This window comes from Lingula anatina, chromosome 10, assembly GCF_051362555.1.
Source record: "Lingula anatina isolate TDL-2025a chromosome 10, LinAna3.0, whole genome shotgun sequence".
Lineage (NCBI taxonomy): Eukaryota > Metazoa > Brachiopoda > Lingulata > Lingulida > Lingulidae > Lingula > Lingula anatina.
Genome location: NC_141776.1, coordinates 15,549,834 through 15,566,853, shown reverse-complemented (window position 1 = coordinate 15,566,853; position 17,020 = coordinate 15,549,834). Strand labels below are relative to the sequence as shown.

Here is a 17,020-nt window from a genome sequence, read left to right as displayed (position 1 = left end):
TAACGGGCAGTATAAGAGCATCGTGCAGACATCACACGGCAAATATAATCTAGGTTTAAGAGTAGATGTCATGCAAAGTTGAAAGCGAATGAACTTAGATGCTCCGTTATGTCAGTTACTTCTCTATCCACTGTCATTTCCTAATTTAAAAGGGGATGATAAAACGTAGGAAATTGAAATATCAAACTAAATTGCACAAATTTCCTTGAAGGTTGGTTTCCAGTTACATGGACTAGTGTTTAAGGCTGATCATTTTATGAGTGTTACACGGCTCTTCACCGAGGAGACAGAAAAACGGACACAAAATTAATTGTTCATGCTTTACTTTCAGTGGACAAAATTACCGTATGTAGAAAAGACAAAACTGAATAAAATATAGAATTACATCTTTAAAAAGTGTTAAATGTTTATACGGCTGTAATAAGCTGTCTGACATGGAACTCAAATTACAAGCGTTGATATTCTACTTCTTCTTTTTTATTTTAAGTTAAACTAACGGACCTTGAAACGTGGGTTATGCTGCTGATACGAAAAGTACTTGTAGTGGCTATTGAAGACGCTGGATTTTTTAAAGGGCAGCAAGGACGGCTTTGTTGATAAAAGCTGATTTCCATGTTTCGTATGCATATAAGGCATCACGTCTTACGGTTAGGTCAAGCTTTTCTTCTCATTTCTACTCGGAATGTACTATAACAATTGGGTTTTTCCCTTTTTAAAGGGTAAAACATTAGGGGGGTGCTGATGAGATGCACCTCTCAATTTAAGTGTGCCGTATGCCAAATAGATTATTCATTGGCCTTATCCTGTTACCAACTGATTCAAGTGAACCAAATAGTGCCCGATTTCCGGAGCAGTAGTAGTATATGTACATGGGTAACACGCCATGACTACATTTTGCAGTTATGCGTGTTATGAGAATGTTGCTACTTGGGTGTCTTCTCGCCGCTGCTGTTGTCCCGATCCAGGGTAATTATTTTTTTCGTTTCGCGTAAGGAATAGAATTAAGAGAATAATTTTGCGTAGACGTCATTGACATCATTTATGATATAAGAATCGATGTGTTTTACTGTTTCTTCAGAGCATTCAGCACAGCTTGTGTGGGTGACCCCTCCATGATTTGATTTTGACGTCTAATTTTTATTGCAGCCTCGAAATACAAGTGCGAGGAGGATGCTGGGAGTTGCCCGGAAAATAGGGGAATAGAGTGTGGAGGTAAACACATACACACACTCACACACACACACACATTAACATACACATGCACACACACACGTGTCTCAGCCAATCCAGATCTATATACTAATGTAGGCCTATATACTGCTGAGTGCAGTGCGCAATATCACAATTTCCTGCAGGAGACTATATTTTCTGCAGAGATTGGATTGACTAGACAGTGATTCACTCTCTCTCTGCCTCTCTCTCTTTCTCTCTCTCTCTCTGCCTCTCTCTCTCACACACACACACACACACACACACACACACTAGACTCAGTCTATCCAGTTGAAGACAGGGGCGGATTTAGGCCGTCTTCTGGGTCTTCTGGAAGACGGTCAGATTTTCGAGTTTACATTGACGGGTGTCTAATTTTTTCTGTCGGAAGACGGTCAAAAATGGAGGATGAATCAACAAAGATAATTCGGAAGACTGTCAGAAAATTTCTCTGGATCTGCCCCTGGAAGAGTACAAGGCCCAAGTGTTGATAAAGCCCCGTTACACCAGGTTTACGACATCTTGGGAATGAATATTTGCCCATTCTTTCCACCTTTCCACTTTGAGAGTCTAATCAATTCTGATGGCTTACAGATATGTTTTTCTTTTAAAAGACATATTATTGCATTGAATAAAGACACATGTTCGTTCTTTATTCATTTATTTATATATTGAATATATTTTTGAATTTAGATCAACATAATATCTAAGCATTGGCCTCGTTACCATGAAATCCATACCATGTTTCAGGAAATGGCGAGTGTATTTGTGGCCATTGCGCATGTCAGCCAGGTTTCTATGGAGACAGTTGTCAATGCTCCTCAGTCACCTGTTCCTATAGCAACGGGGTAGGGCAGCCGTGGCAAGTAATATAAAGCCTCAGTAATGCTGTTATCCAGACCGCTAGCTTGTTAAATGTCCCTTTTCCATTAATATGTGTCTTGATTAAGATTTAGTTCATTAAATACTGTACTCCTGCTTGCGTTTGTTGGACAGCAATTATTCAAATATTTTTAATATGTGATCGCATTCGTATATTCTAATATAACTTTTTATAGAAAATTTGTGGTGGACCAGACCGAGGCCGATGTGAATGCGGGGTGTGTGAGTGTCAGCAAGGGTTCACTGGTGAAGCATGCGAGTGCCCTCTATCACAAAGTGCTTGTGTCGCCAGCAATGGGGTAAGATATCACAAAATGACTAAACATTTGACTCGCGTTATGGCCAATGATGCACTCATTTTGTGTGACACTTGTGTAACTGTTTTATATCTGGCTTTAAAACCTGTGGATTTACTTCATATTGAAGTATAATAGTACAAAACATCGATTATAATGGGGGAAATCACAATTATGCAAACTTTACACAAATAGTGTACTTTACTGACGTGCCGCAGATTTTCACATTTTGTGGAGTAGCCTGCCTAAGAGTGATTGAGATAAAATATTAAGTGTTCACTGACCACAAGTATTTAATTAAGCTATTTTAAAGCGTTCCGGAAAAGGCTACGTGCAATACAAAAGGTGATATTTCTTAAGCGTTGTAGAAAGCGCCAACAGTGGGTTGCGAACGTTAGTTTTTATCGAAAGTAAAGGGTATACACTCTACACCAATTCTTAACTAGTTTTATTGGTTCCCCGTTCAACTAAAAAAAACATTTTTTTAGTTTATTAATAACCCATGTATTCATATAAACACTTATATTTTAACACCAACGCAGAATAATCCTACCTGCCTTTTGTATTTTCTAAAGAGTGGCACGGATTAAACTGAGAATGTGTCATCTATAACTTTAAGGTGGTCATGCTTTTGAATTCAATCTTCATAGTGTCCACAGCCTTGAGAGTAGAAGGTTGAGTGCCGTTTTGAAAGAAATTGTCGTAATTACTTCATAAAAGCAAACGCAGGAGAAACCTTTTGTGATTTATTTCAGATTCAGGTTTTCTTAATTCAAAAGCCAATAATTACTTTAAAAACGTATATACTTCCCGCTTATATTTATTAATTTATTCACTCTTGAAGAAAATATGCAATGGAAAAGGCCAGTGCGAATGTGGAAAGTGTAGGTGTGAGCGGGATTCCTATTACTTCGGACCCACGTGTGAGGACTGCCCAGTAAGTAAAACTTATGTCGAAAATAGTTTGCAATTATTTTTAACTCTCATATTAATCAGCTTGATTATCAAATAAGACTTAATGCATACTGATATTTGATGGTCAGAAATTGACATTTAAATACTTTTTGTAAAATATTTTGGAATTCGATTCTATGTTTTAGTTAATATTCGAGGTAATTTCCGGTCAATGAGTTGGTTGGTATCCTTGAAGGCTGGTTGGTAAGTTGGTTGGTTGGTTGGCATGTTTGATCGTCTGCAGACTGACCAGCCGTCCTCCCGAATAACCGATTGATCGAATGATTGACTGACTAATTAACCGGCTAACAGGATGCTAGACTGACTTCCAACTCGACTAGCCGACTGATAGACTGATTATATGATGCCCCTATTTCACACAGACCACGAATCCCACGAATCGCCAGGTATTGAAAATTTCAGGATTCGTGGTTGAATCGTAATCAGTTCGTGAAGTTCTTAACAGATTCATATATATTCGTAGTCAGTTCTTGCACTTCTTGACCAACAGGAATTCGTGGCAAAAATTTTGAGCTGTTCATAGTTTTGACCACGAACTCCCGATTCCAAAAAATCGTAGTGAATTTCTGGACAATATTCGTGCGATTCCAGCCGAATCCCACGAATATTCGTAATACTATCGTACCTGTATCGTAAATGAATCGTGAGCGTGTCGAATTAGACCAGAAAATTGGCAAAATCTCACGAATCCTCACGAATCCTAAAATTTGTCAATTCCTGGCGATTCGTGGGATTCGTGGTCTGTGTGAAATAGGGGCCTGACCAACTAACCGACGATTGACACGACTAACTGACTGAATGTATTTAGTAAATCAAAACCACGATTTATCTCTTCCCAGACTTGTCCAGATAAATGCCAGGTGCTGAAGGCGTGTGTTCAGTTTATGCTGGGACTTGGAGGACCTTTGAATCAGGAGGAGTACGCACGGGACTGCCGCAAATATAATATCAGAGTAGTGGACAGCGTGGCAGGTGAGGGTAGATGGAAACCTGGCCCCAGTTTCACAAAAAAACTTAAGTCGAGGCCCTGGCATAGTTGACTAGAATTCCCATGAGAGTGCTGTTACACTGTTCCTGATAGGGTGAGATATGTGCATGTGAGTATGCAACGTTGGAAATTAAGTTCTTAGCCATGAATCTGACTTCAGATTTTTTGTGCAACCGTGGCCTGAGGGTGTTTCCAAATCTGGGCATAATGGGCATAATAATTGCAGGTTAGATATTTATCATTAATTTTCTTATTTAAAGAAATACATTTATTTATGTTGGTCAAACTGTTTTAATGGCAATAAGCACGTAATTAGTGACCCCGTACAGTTCAATGTATTTGTAGTCATACCACAGAGAGTGCAGCAGACCTGTCTCTTTGAGAAGGTGCATACACATTTGCTCGTATTTGTGTGTATAAAAACAAATTATTGATATTATAAAACTAATATGCATTCACGGTATGTTGTGTTTATGGGTATGGATGATGTTGTTCTGATGCAATTTTTTCTCTTTTTTCACGTTAGTAATTCTTGATGTGTTATGTGTGTAGCCCTAATTGCATTATTCATAATCTAGTATTTGTTGTACTACACTAGTGACAATTAACTCAACATTTTTCAACTTATATTCTTTGGTTTAATTTATTGATAACAACCTTTCAGGCCGACCGCGTGGCTTTATGTGTCGTTTTCGGACTGACGACGACTGCACCATGCTCTTCAAGTACAAGTTCAATAGAAATAGCCAGATAGGTGTGTTCGTCGAAAGAACACAAGGTTTGTACAGGTCTTTGATAATGCAAAAAAACTTTAAATTCAGTTTTTCAAAATATTTCAAAGAAAATGTTTGAAAATTAAAGATTATTCGGAGATACAGTGTACGTGTACTAATATTTGCCGCTGGAACTAAATATGGCTATGTACATTTTTAAAGCATTATAGAAAAAAGTTGAAAGTGCTAGGAAGTAATTAGTTTACAGCAGTTTGTGTATTATTTTCCAGTCTGCCCTGCACCTGGTCGATAGATGTCTCTTTCACGAGAGATGCCACATGCCACAAATTATGCAACACAAAATGACCGGACGTAATAAAGTAATTGACCATCACAATTTAATGAGTAATTATTATTTCCTCACATATACCTATGGGTTCTACATAAACAGCATATGAAGATGAAATTACTCAATTTGTACCGGTATTATCATCGCATTGACGACACTACAATTTTGTATATAAGGAACGTTAAAAAAACTGAATGATATGAATAAAACTTTGTTGGTATGTGCACTACTTATCCGAAACGTTTCCTTGTCTTTGTCCTTGATACTTACCCATGATACTATTTTTCTAACAAAATGAATTTACGTAAAAACCTAGATACGTACTTAGAAAATCAAATCGCCGTGACAAACTGAAATGCAGTCTTAGACCCCATTTCCAGAGATTATATCGATCTACTTTAGATCGACCTAACTCCCTGGGGGTTCACGCTAAATAGCTGTCAGCCGAGCGGACACGAAAGATAATTACCCCCTTACAGCTTGTAGTAGGCGGGACGGACATTTAAGCCGGATTTTCTGACAGTAATCTAGTGAGACTCCCCGCGGGGATAGATCGATCTAAAAGCTCTGGGAATACAGCCTTACATTCCTTATGAAGTAGCCCGTCTAAGGAGGTGTTTACCTAAGTTGAGGTTAATTTCTTTTCAAGACAAAGCGCTAATGTATAAAATCTTGAGTGTTTAAGTTTTTATCAAGTATACAACCACATACATTTGATATAAAAATTACTTGTACATGTAAGAGTACGGAGAGACAGTTGCTAAGAACTGCCTTAAAGGTGTCGCCTCGAACTGTTACCAAAAATTAAGTGTCGACCTCATCCTGGCTTTGCAAAGAAAATGTTTCTGTTTGCGATGTAGCTCTCGCTACAGATATTTTCAGTATTTGAGGAGCATGATATTAATTGAGTAAGTATGGAAAACTCACCATCACTCACATGCTTCAGTGCTGCAGCATTTGTTGCTTCCTTGTCTCTTATATGAACCAAGATATGGACAGAGATTCCGAGCACTTACATTGCTCTACAGTTCTGCAGTTTCTGGTTTACCAGCCTTGTTCAGGGCTTGGTCTATCTCAGTGCCTTTATCAATGTTAAAATTGAAATTCAAATTTAACTGCAGTTACTGTGCGTATTTCCTAGAAACTGTCGTTGCAAATACTTGCCCTTGCAACATGTATCTTTCACTCAAGATATTTATACAAAACATTCTCAGCAAGTCCCTGAATTCCTCAAAAGTTCGTTCTGACATCTAACCCCGAGGAGGAAGAAACTTGGGACCTACGTATCGGATTTTTGTCAAAGTCTCCGCCTTCACTAGGACGTTAAATTCCATCGTTCCCTCGGTATTCTGAACTGCCTGTATGGTATCTGCCCCACAACTGTAATAACCGGTGTCCCTGTCCTCGATGTTTTTCAACTCCAACATGACAAACCTTCCATTGGACAGGGTCTCTCTATAGACCATGGCGGTTAACTCGTTCAAATTCGTCCAGCCAGAGCGGACTTTGTAGCGTTTGAAATAGACACCCTGGACGCTGCCGACACTCTGTGTGATTTCGACACCACATGATATGTTGATATTGCCGCCCAGGGCGCTGAGGTCGAAACTCTTTGGAGGGGGGACGAATTGTGGGAAAACCAAGATGGCGTCGGTGAGGTTGTTGAGATTGACGTTGGTGAGATTGAAACTTATCTTGTAGTTCCTCATTCCGGAGATTCCATATATTTCCTTTGAAAAAGAATGAAAGTTGATATTTAGTATATTAAGACTTCCCGAAAGACAACCAACGTAGTTGAGATATTAAAAAAACTATCACGCGTGGATATGACGTTGAGGCCAGTCGGGCTATGAAGTGTAAAGCTCATTTTTTTATGAGATAGAAATAGGTATTGTACCAAATAGGCCGCTAACGATCAATTTTGAATTTTTGTTAAAGTACATGAGGATCTGATAACCTTAAAAACTGCAACACATCTAAATTAATCTAAAATACTGAATTTAAAATTACTAAGCTAACCGCAAGCCTTTTCCCCTTAATCTTATACTGGCTTACTGGCAATAGGAAACCAGTTTTCCTGTGGCTTTCACTTTAAAAACGACAACACTATACAACCCCTGGTGAATGCATGCAAGCTAGTTGACGCCAAATGGCAAGCAGGGCTGTTGTCATGCTGAAGTATTGGCTGTGAGGATCTCAGGCAGGCCCCTAGCCAGGGGGAGTTCGGGGGATTCGAAAGAACCATTTTTGCCGGAAAAGTTATCCTCTGGGTAAAATTTTTTCTAGGTACACGAAGGTTTCAGGGTATAAGGTCCACTTTTTTTCAGAAGAAGGACCCCTCCTTTTGAAATTGCTAGCTACGAGCCTACCTTATACTGTAGAAACGAGAAAAAAAAATGAGCATTTAACACAAATGATCAAGATTCCGTTTGAGGTCACATTGACCTCGGAGAGATCATTACCTTCCTGTGTGTGTGAAGACCACGCCCAAGCTCGTAAATGTAGACCACGTGGTTGACCGCTATACGGGATTCGTCCACGTTGTAAAATTGCAGTGTGACGTCTCCCTGTCCGGTCTTGTTAGTGAAACTGTGGGTCAAGTTCGCCTCATCCGCTGCAAGGGAGCCTGAAAGCAAACACCACAAAGGGGTGTTAACGCGTGCTGTGATCGTTTTATTTTCTTCAGATCTCAGATATTCAGATTTTTTTTTATTTATGCAATACAAATGGGGAATTATAGACTAATTCGTGGTGAAATAAAACGAGTATTTACATTGGTTTGTATTGCGCGACTATTGCATGCTTTGGCGTTTTACCGAATAAGCATGAAAGCATAGCATCGAAATTGTACAGCAGGATGGAGAGACAAAACAGTAATGGCAATGAAACCCGTTTGGTTCGAATGAAATTATAAAAGCGATGTATATAAACGCGCTGAAGAAATGAATAGAAAAACTGTCCTTCAATGTGAAGATAACGCACTCATGCTTCGATTTCATCAGTGGACTTTTGCCAGTACTTCCACTACTTGATTTTAAGTGATCTCTGGCCTACAACGCAGTTTAGGGAAATGATGGAGGTTTTGTGAGATGTGTATTAAAGGAACGATTAATTAGAAAGTTATCGACATTGAACCGTTTGCTGTTTCTTGCAATATAGCTGTGAGAGCGGGAAGTGTCACTTTTGACGGCCTGTCTGACATCAGACCGCACAGCTGCACCGAAACTGCCTATTTTTAATTTAGCTGTTTATTTCTTCAGCGACAGTTGTGTATTTGGCAAGCGCTCGCCGGGACGTAATTTATAAACAAATGTAGGTCACACTCTGCTTGAATAAAAGCATTTAGATAGTTTTAACCCACTGTGCTTAATATTGCATGTGTGTGCGCATGTGTGTGTACGCGCGCTTGCATGTGTGTGTGTGTGTGCACCTAAGACTTTTGTCGCAACCTCTGATGTTTCAGACACAAAAATTAACTTGCTGACTATAGAAGCAAGATGTTTATAAACAAACGTCTGTGTTTAACGATAAACAACTTCCTTGCGCGCAACAGTGTAGGAAATTAATTTGTTGACAGGCTGAGCAATGTAAATTTGAAACCAAATATAAAACAGCTAGCGCGATCTACTCACTGAATTCTCTCTCTTGACCGGGGAGTCGGCTATCTGTGAGCAGCATTCCAGTCGGCAATGACCACAACACATTGGGTTTTTTCATCGCTGAGTATTCAATTCGGAAGGAAGTCCCTCCCTCACCCCGCCGTATTGTCATAGACCCGAGCAGCAGTGGTTCAGCCTTACCATTGGCATAAATAGTAGATATGATATCAATTTACTACTGAATTGGAGAATTTTTAGGCAATCAGTACTTCAATCAACGAAAATCTGCGCGAATAAATGGAGGCACGGCCTGTATTTTCAATTAATGCCTTAACGGGAGAAGCAAAACATGTCAGGCACATGAACTAGATGTACCGTGCTTGTCTTGTATGCAGGAGCACTATATATTCTACAATTGAGTAAAGGCTACAATATACATGCACATATTGGGTAAATACTCCATACACTAAGTAAGCGCAGGAGAATAACAATGAAAAGATCTTACCTGCGGAAACCATACGGTCCCAATGAGAAATAGTAAAGTGTACAGAGACTCCATTTTTGCCACTTGAAAAGCCTCACTCCTAGTGATTTTCTCCAGTGGGTCAGGGCAGCAAATTTAAAAGCCAACGCTTTCGTCGGTTAAATCTGTTTAACACAACCTTAGCGTCGGAAGGCGCTGAACCTCGCTGGCTTAGCGAAATTCTTCGGTGCGAAGCTGAGAAGGGTAAATCGAATATCTTGTTCGTTCTCACAAGTTCTTTGTATCAGCGGTAGTAAAGCATTTTGCAGGTCATAGTTTTCTGAAAAATTAATCTCAGATGTGAAAAAGTGTCTGAGTAGCTATTAAAAAATTGTGCGTGCATAAAAAGTGAAGAAAAAAATACCCATGATAATTTCAAATGTTGCAGGTGTTTCGTGCCTGCGTATCATAAAATGGCAATCACCGCTCGTACAGTAATTATGTGGTCAATCTATTTCTGTCGGGGAGCACACTTTCGCCCGCAACCAACGGGCTTTGAGTAAACCTTCCTACAATAGATCAGCACTGGGAATGCGTTCCGCCAACCACTAATGAATTACAATTCACGGCAAGATCCTTGAGAGACTTTCAGCGATTTTAAACAGCTGATGCTGGCGTGCTGGGCATAACGTTATTATGTTTCAGTCGATTAAGCAGCCCTCGAAATACGCAAGCACATATGACTTAATTACTCCGACAGGATTTGGCTTTGAACTTCCTAAGAGGATTGGCGTCCGTTTAGTTTAGCGTCATATGAGCGTCACAAGCAGTTTGCCGTCTGAAAATTTATTTTTAAGGAAACAGGCAGTGGAATATAATTTTCCGGTGGTGCAGGCCAACTCACCCTTTGCAGCTGAAACGCGTCTTATGGATGAAAGAAATGTTTTAAAATCTCTTTTCTTTTTCATGTTTTTATCACACGGGTGTCTTCTTAGTGATTAGAACAAATGAGTGAAGTAAAAAAAATTCTCAATCGAGCACGCACTTGCAAATTATAAAACGGAAGATATAACAAAAGTTTATGCAAGTGCAAGGAAGAATGTATTTTAAATTGAGAACTTTGACCTAGTAGTAGGCCTAGTAGTACTCACATTCCTTTTTTTTAAAGCGTTTATATGTATTTATTGATTTGAAGGGAAATTGACATGAATGGCCAGGTGTGATATATGATTGTGTCAGAGGAGACCCCATAACGCATTTCGGTTGAAAAGACGTTGCAACTGTAACGCTCTAACCACTTCACCCCGTTGATCAATATGCAGAAGGTCTCAAATTAAGTCAATGCACTTTATCATTAACTAACCTAACATTATTGATGAGTAGTTTAAAATAATTTTGTTAATTAAATTTAAAGAACAACCAACTTAAAAATGATGATGGTGAAAGATGACAAAAATATTATGTGCCTCCCCGACGGGGAATTGAACCCCGGTCTCCCGCGTGACAGGCTACCACTATACTATCGAGGATTGGCAGCTTCTAAGATTGCGTTAATCAAGATTGTGACAGATGAGTTAAACTCTTTTTTGTTACTTTATTTATGGCCATGTCTCGCATCTGTTGTCTTTTCTTTACTTTCCTTTTCTGTCTTATCCTTCTTATTATTCACGTTAAAAATACACAGATTTCAGTAACTTTTTCTCAAATGCTTTAGCAAAACTACTGAGATTTATGACCCAATATTTCTGTGTTTCACATTACTTAGGACACTGCAGAACACATATCCCGAGAGAGAGGATATAAAGATGCAAGAACAATACCATGTATGTATTCATTAGGTCCTATAATCGCTATACCGTAAAAGTTCATAAAGCCATTGTATACAGAAACTATGTTTAATCTCATTAAAAAAAGTCTTTCTAAAATTTTAAAAATTTACTTCAGTCTTCAGTAAAAAAACGGTTATTTCTTACTGTTAAAGAGAGATATGGCATAGATAGATTAAAAAACGTTTGCTTTCTCTGAAACTTAGAAGTCTACTTTTGCTTGAAAAATATTTAGAAATAATGACCAAGCACATCTATGTTTGACTACTTTAGGCCATATATCTACGTACACTAGGCACGGGTTTATTTATGGAAACACTTGAAAAAGGTATCATTAAGTAAATGCATTCAAAATTATGATTTTAAGCGATTAGGGTATCAACAACCGCTTTTTATCAGAGAAGGGCCTACAGGTACAGTCAGCAGCCTCTTTCCCAAGAGAAAGCCTTTAGCTGATCACAGGAATAAAATATGAGATAAAATTTCCGTTCCAGCCTTTCAGTGGTCTGAAAATGGCCACGAGCCTGGGAAGTTTGTTGAGGTCAAAAGACTTGTAGATCTTCAGGATATTTTCAGAGTTTAAAAAGTATTCCTATTTAACATCGAATTTTAGTTGTAACAAACATTGTCAAAGGGTAATTTTATTTAGACCCTCTCTTTGCCATAGGCTTAATCCAGGCTAGAAGGGCCCTTACCCCAAGCTTATTCTACTGAATGACTCCCCCCCCCCCCCCCCCCCCCCCCCATCATCATCATCATCATCAAATTCCTGGCTATTATTTTCATAAGTTGAACTCCACAAAATTTCACAATTTGCACATTTTTTTTCTAAAATCACTTCGTCAGAAAGGGTAGTGGAGGCAGGTTATGTTATGTTGCATCTACTAGCAATTAAGTAAGTATTAAGAGTCACTTGACCTCAGTCAAATACCTGCATTTTACATGAGCAGTCATATTATAGCATTGGTCCCTGCGGCGTTGATGCGACCTACGTAGAATGTAATTCCATTGGGAATGGACCCTTAATCTCAGGATGCCATAATGATAAACTGTACAAGATAGGCAAGGTCGCGTTATCGGACTTGTTTTGTATTGCCCTCGTTAGTCAGATTAGTCATCACATACAGATGTGTTTGTGCAATGTGTAAAAGCGGCCTTGACTGACTCCTAATAGATTCATAAAACTTAATATTATCATAGAGTCTCGAGATGTTAGATTAGCGACCTGCTCACTTGACCTGGCATGCACGTATGTACGCCTGCAGTTCACAGTGAGTGCAGCAGGGGGGGGGGGGGCACATGCTCTTTTGATTCCTTAGCTTCGGAGGTATTCCAGTCTGAAAAACAAACGTGACAAAGCCGAGCACTCCGTCCGTTCCTGTGCCTCATATACAGTTTTGAAAGTGTGCTCCTCTACTGCAGCATATTTGTCGGTCAAAATGGGGCACTACCCCCCCCCCCCTCCCAACCACTCACTTAGCACAATCTTAGCTGGGCCCGCTTTTAAGACAGAATTGTTAATGCATTCATAGCACACAGGTTCTGGAATCTCCGCAGGAATTACTTTTCCAAGGGCATCAAAATATGTAACTATTAATGAAGACGTAACAAAATGATAAACAAAACAACTTTACGTGGGAACGCCATTAAACGCGTTAACGTTGGAACAAAAACTTAGAAGATGCGGGGTCAATTTTGCTACTTGGCATTCCAATGTAACTGTTGAGGGATAAACAGAGTCATTGCGTAGAGCTATATATTTTCTTATACTAAAACAAGCTGTTGCCTTAACCATGTCTCCCATCATTAAATAAGATAAAAAGAAATCTTAAGTTGCTATATAAAAAGATAATCTTTATTACTTCTGTACACAAAATAAAAGGATTTCGAAAACGTTAAAGCTTAAAAGGTATTAGGGAGCATAGCTTTTACAGCGATAAAAAGTCCATTAATATTTGATGAGATTTCGTAAAAAGACGGTGCATGTGGGTACACAATGTACACCCGCACAAGTGATAAAACCACAATATTTTACCAAACCCTGAAGAAACATGAGGGAAAAAACTGTGCAGATCTTTGCGTTTCAGCTTCATCACACAGCAACGTCCGTTAATCGCCAGTCTTTGGTGTTCAGCTCAAACGACATTTTTACAGCTTCTTATTTATATGCACAGTCAAACACATCAGAGTTCTATTTCAAGTTCACGTTTTACAACATTCGCCACATAATGACCAATAGGAGAGTCCATGACGGCACCAAAATTGCTGCGGAACTCTTGTCGTCTGTTTCCGTTCCATCCCGGATGGCGTTCGATCTGGGCTGCCCGACGGGCGGGGGGTTGGCAACACGACCCATAAACAAGATGGATCCGCTCATCTTCTCCCGAATAAAGAATAAAAATGGCCTATCAACCTTGAACTCGTCGATTTGTGGAGTTAGGGCGGTGAGACGGACGGTTATTGCTGTAGCCGCGGCCGCTTCGGTTCCTTGCTCGTCAACCTTAATAAAGGCCTTGTGAATAGCTTCGTCGACTTGTAACTCCCCGGGATTGCCGCCGATCCCAGAAAGATCGGCATTTGGTCCGAAGATGTCGGTCATCCCCATGGATGTCAAAAATGATTTTAGTTGGTACTGGGACTCTTTCAGCTCGAACTGTGGAAAATAAAACTTATTCACATCAGTCCTGCCCAAGCTGTCGAGAAGCACATTTGCTGCGGTGACATCCATCTTCGCCTCCAGGGCAGCTAGTCCGTCAACGTCATCGGGGACAACGACTACCATGCTAACAGTGCCCTTGTATGGAATTTCAATGGCTTTTGACTTGAGTGCCGCGGACTCGGCATACGGGAAGGTTTTGCCGGGAATCATCATCATTTTTATGTTGGTCGACCTCCCGGCGCCGGTGCGGAAAGGCATTTCGGTGGTGTAGCTGGCGTTGAAGGGATCCTGCCATAATCCCTTGAAATAAATGGCGTTCACCAACACCATGATGGTGGCCGGTGTAATGCCGCCAGCTGGTATCAAGTCCTTAATTTTCTCCTCGGTTTGTTTCTCCACCCAGCCGTTAATTTCTTGGCGCGAGGCTTCTGCTTTGCCCACAAAGTCTTTTCGCTCGACTGAGGCGCCGAAGAATTCATTGGCGTCCGTGAAGAACTGGTCTTTGAACGATTCGTATTTGTTGCTGGCGTAGAGCCTGTTGGCTGAGCGAAGGGTCACGTTGGTTGCCGGTGAATTAAGAAGGGCGTGGAGGTCTTTGAATGCCTTGTGAACGTTATTTCCGCTGAGTGCGTCCAGTTTCAGCACCTGTTCGAGTTGACTCCGACTGTTGCCCTTCGCGCCAAGGTGAAGCATAGCGAACGCCGTTGAGATGCTTACCGGTGAGAAAAATATATTCTTCCCATCACCGCCTGCCTTCAGCTTGTTGTAGAGCTGCAAGGCAAAGTCGAAGTTTGCCGTGGAAAGTGTGAGAACATCATCGGGGACGACCGTCTGTCCCTCCGTGCCGTGAAGGAAGAGGAGAATCGGCGTGGCGACGAGAAAGAGGAAAGCCTTCATATCCGCCGTGATTGTTTCCCACTGTGGTTAACAGAAAAATCAGAATTGTCTGTGAAGCTAAAAACTCACTGTTCCTGCCTAAGGCACTCGTATTTATAACTTCCACGTCAAGCACGCCACGCGGTTAGTGTTATATGTATCTCTCAATACTGTAGTATAAAACGCACAGTATCGTGGAAGTACTTGTATTCTTACCGAGCTGTATTCTTACCGAAAGTCTGGACAGTCACACCACCTGTTTTCCAACTCGGCTATTCTAAAACCGGTATAGTCCACTCCGTCACGGCGACTTTTAAATATAAAAATGCTGCTTTGCCTTCGGCGCAGCGGCTGTTTATATCCTCGAATCCCCTGTAGCTATTACTTTCACCGTGGGCAGTGATAGCGATCTGATAACCCAGTGGCAAAGCGAGTCGTGACGTGGTGTTTGTCGAGTGCCTGTCACCAAACGACCTATCACCCTTCAGTGTCGTCACTAAGGTACCGCCTTTCACCTGCAGATGAGACAGAGAGTTAATTGCCCAGGAGGCGACGCGGTAGCCTCTTGCACACCTGTTGGAAAATCTGACCTCATTAAATGGCAAAATCATGAGCTGGTAAAGTCATGAGCTGGAAATCAGCTTTCCGCCTGTGTTTTTACTAATTACGTCACAAATCTTGCCATTATGGCTAAGCAAAAAACGGTGTATTTCGTCGACTGTTATGTTTTTCGTAAACACCACATAGCAACTGCTTTACTTATTCCTGTACATTAAACAGTCCTAAGCGTAAACACTGTTTAAACCCACATTTCAGCGAACTTTGGCCCACGCTAACTTGGTAGCGACTCTAAATGAAATACTGCGCCTGTTTTAAAACAACCAGAACATAAATATATGAGTAATATATGTTGCAGACGGATCCACGTACTTTATGTAAGTGGCTGAGGATGGATTAATCACGAACTAAAGCAGACCCAATGTTTGGTTTGATATATATATATATATATATATATATATATATATATATACTGCAACAGGGTAGTTAACCACCATTTTTGGGTTACACAGTGTGGCTTTTTTTAAACCAGGCTATTTATTAACATTTATCAGAAAAAAAAAAACATATTTTAACTAATTACCACTACTCCAGTCTCTCTTTTACACTACTTCTAGACAGAGTCACCATCGATTACAATTCCTACACTCACAGAAGTTATATAGGAGAAAGAAAATGCTAAAATCTTATTTTCTCGATTCCTGTGGCATTACGTAGAGCAACAACAATCTCGCCTATCAGCACGAAAAATTATATTACACATATCTATAAATATACTGGCTTATCTACAGCAAGTTTTGCACACGCGAGGAAATAAATGATGGGAAATATATATGGCACGGATTCTCTGCGATAACAGCGCTCTTGGTTACTTTTACGTGTCCTTAGTTATATTAAGAACGCACGACACACGGGTTGCTTAGATCATGAAATATATCGTTAATTATATCGGCGTTCGTTATAATTAACTATGAACGTGTGTTAAAGAGGTTACCTTGAACTGGGGCCGCGCTGTGTTTCTGTCACCTTGTCCTGTAATTACTGTCGTTGTCATTATCATTATCAGGACCATTTGGACGACCTCTCTCACACCTTCAGTTGATTACATTACCTCTGGCAGGTTTGATTCCATCATCAGTGATAGTTATCTTACAGCCATGGCAGTTTGTGCACAGTTTTCAGTGCACTCTGGCAGACTTGGTTATCAAATAAGTGGTGGTTGTTTTGACTTGGCGCACTAGTTTTTGTATGACAGTTTATGATCTGTACACTGTATTTGTCCCAGTATTTATGGCACATCGATATCATCGGTTGAATTGCGAGAAAGGACTATGGCACTGTGCCGAGTTGTTTCTCATAAATGGTGCTTATTGCCAGATATTATAGCATCTGTCAGGCATGACGCATTTTTTCTTGCCCTTTTAGTTTTTTCCTAGGGTGTTGACTTTTTATATATTACATCGTATATGTATTGGCAGAGAGCAAATTGTAAACAATCAGATGTTTTGAGTTTTGTTTACAGTAAACACCAACAGTGTGTGCACATGTGCTACTGGTATAGTAGGCATTACTGTCGCTTCTCTTTCCATAGATTTATATAAGATATTTAAGTTCTAAAAATACACCA

General features: G+C 40.1%; 3 protein-coding genes across 6 annotated transcripts; 1 reads left to right on the top strand and 2 right to left on the bottom strand.

Annotated features, from left to right (window-relative positions):
• The first annotated feature begins 818 nt into the window (after positions 1–818).
• On the top strand, positions 819–5,645 carry LOC106179156 (integrin beta-2). Its single transcript, XM_086997198.1, has 8 exons — positions 819–966; positions 1,147–1,212; positions 1,960–2,057; positions 2,268–2,390; positions 3,232–3,324; positions 4,202–4,334; positions 5,015–5,128; positions 5,354–5,645. The coding sequence occupies exons 1-8, from the start codon at positions 903–905 to the stop codon at positions 5,374–5,376; spliced, it is 714 nt and encodes a 237-aa protein (XP_086853324.1). The 5' UTR covers positions 819–902; the 3' UTR covers positions 5,377–5,645.
• LOC106179168 (uncharacterized) lies at positions 5,458–16,727 on the bottom strand. 4 transcript variants are annotated; one of them, XM_086997194.1, is made up of 5 exons: positions 16,388–16,715; positions 9,517–9,814; positions 9,045–9,207; positions 7,875–8,038; positions 5,458–7,142 (listed from the first exon to the last, which is right to left on the bottom strand). In XM_086997194.1, exons 2-5 carry the CDS (start codon positions 9,568–9,570, stop codon positions 6,663–6,665), a joined length of 861 nt encoding a protein of 286 aa, XP_086853320.1. In that variant the 5' UTR covers positions 9,571–9,814; positions 16,388–16,715; the 3' UTR covers positions 5,458–6,662. The 4 variants fall into 4 exon arrangements, with proteins under 4 accessions (XP_086853320.1, XP_086853321.1, XP_013418153.1 ...); XM_086997195.1 differs by having other exon boundaries at positions 16,505–16,715; XM_013562699.2 differs by lacking the exon at positions 16,388–16,715 and adding an exon at positions 9,968–10,272.
• On the bottom strand, positions 13,129–15,326 carry LOC106179167 (leukocyte elastase inhibitor). Its single transcript, XM_013562697.2, has one exon. It carries the CDS (start codon positions 14,854–14,856, stop codon positions 13,510–13,512), a length of 1,347 nt encoding a protein of 448 aa, XP_013418151.2. The 5' UTR covers positions 14,857–15,326; the 3' UTR covers positions 13,129–13,509.
• Positions 16,728–17,020: the final 293 nt, after the last annotated feature.

Excerpts from the sequence above, each read along its gene's own strand:
- LOC106179167 (XM_013562697.2), bottom strand. The coding sequence starts at position 14,856 with ATGAAGGCTTTCCTCTTTCTCGTCGCCACGCCGATTCTCCTCTTCCTT.
- LOC106179168 (XM_086997194.1), bottom strand. The coding sequence starts at position 9,570 with ATGGAGTCTCTGTACACTTTACTATTTCTCATTGGGACCGTATGGTTT. Across the intron at positions 9,208-9,516 it reads GGACCGTATGGTTTCCGCAG|GCTGAACCACTGCTGCTCGG; the intron begins GTAAGATCTTTT and ends GCCAATGGTAAG. Across the intron at positions 8,039-9,044 it reads CGGTCAAGAGAGAGAATTCA|GCTCCCTTGCAGCGGATGAG; the intron begins GTGAGTAGATCG and ends GTTTGCTTTCAG.
- LOC106179156 (XM_086997198.1), top strand. The coding sequence starts at position 903 with ATGCGTGTTATGAGAATGTTGCTACTTGGGTGTCTTCTCGCCGCTGCT. Across the intron at positions 1,213-1,959 it reads TAGGGGAATAGAGTGTGGAG|GAAATGGCGAGTGTATTTGT; the intron begins GTAAACACATAC and ends ACCATGTTTCAG. Across the intron at positions 4,335-5,014 it reads AGTAGTGGACAGCGTGGCAG|GCCGACCGCGTGGCTTTATG; the intron begins GTGAGGGTAGAT and ends ACAACCTTTCAG.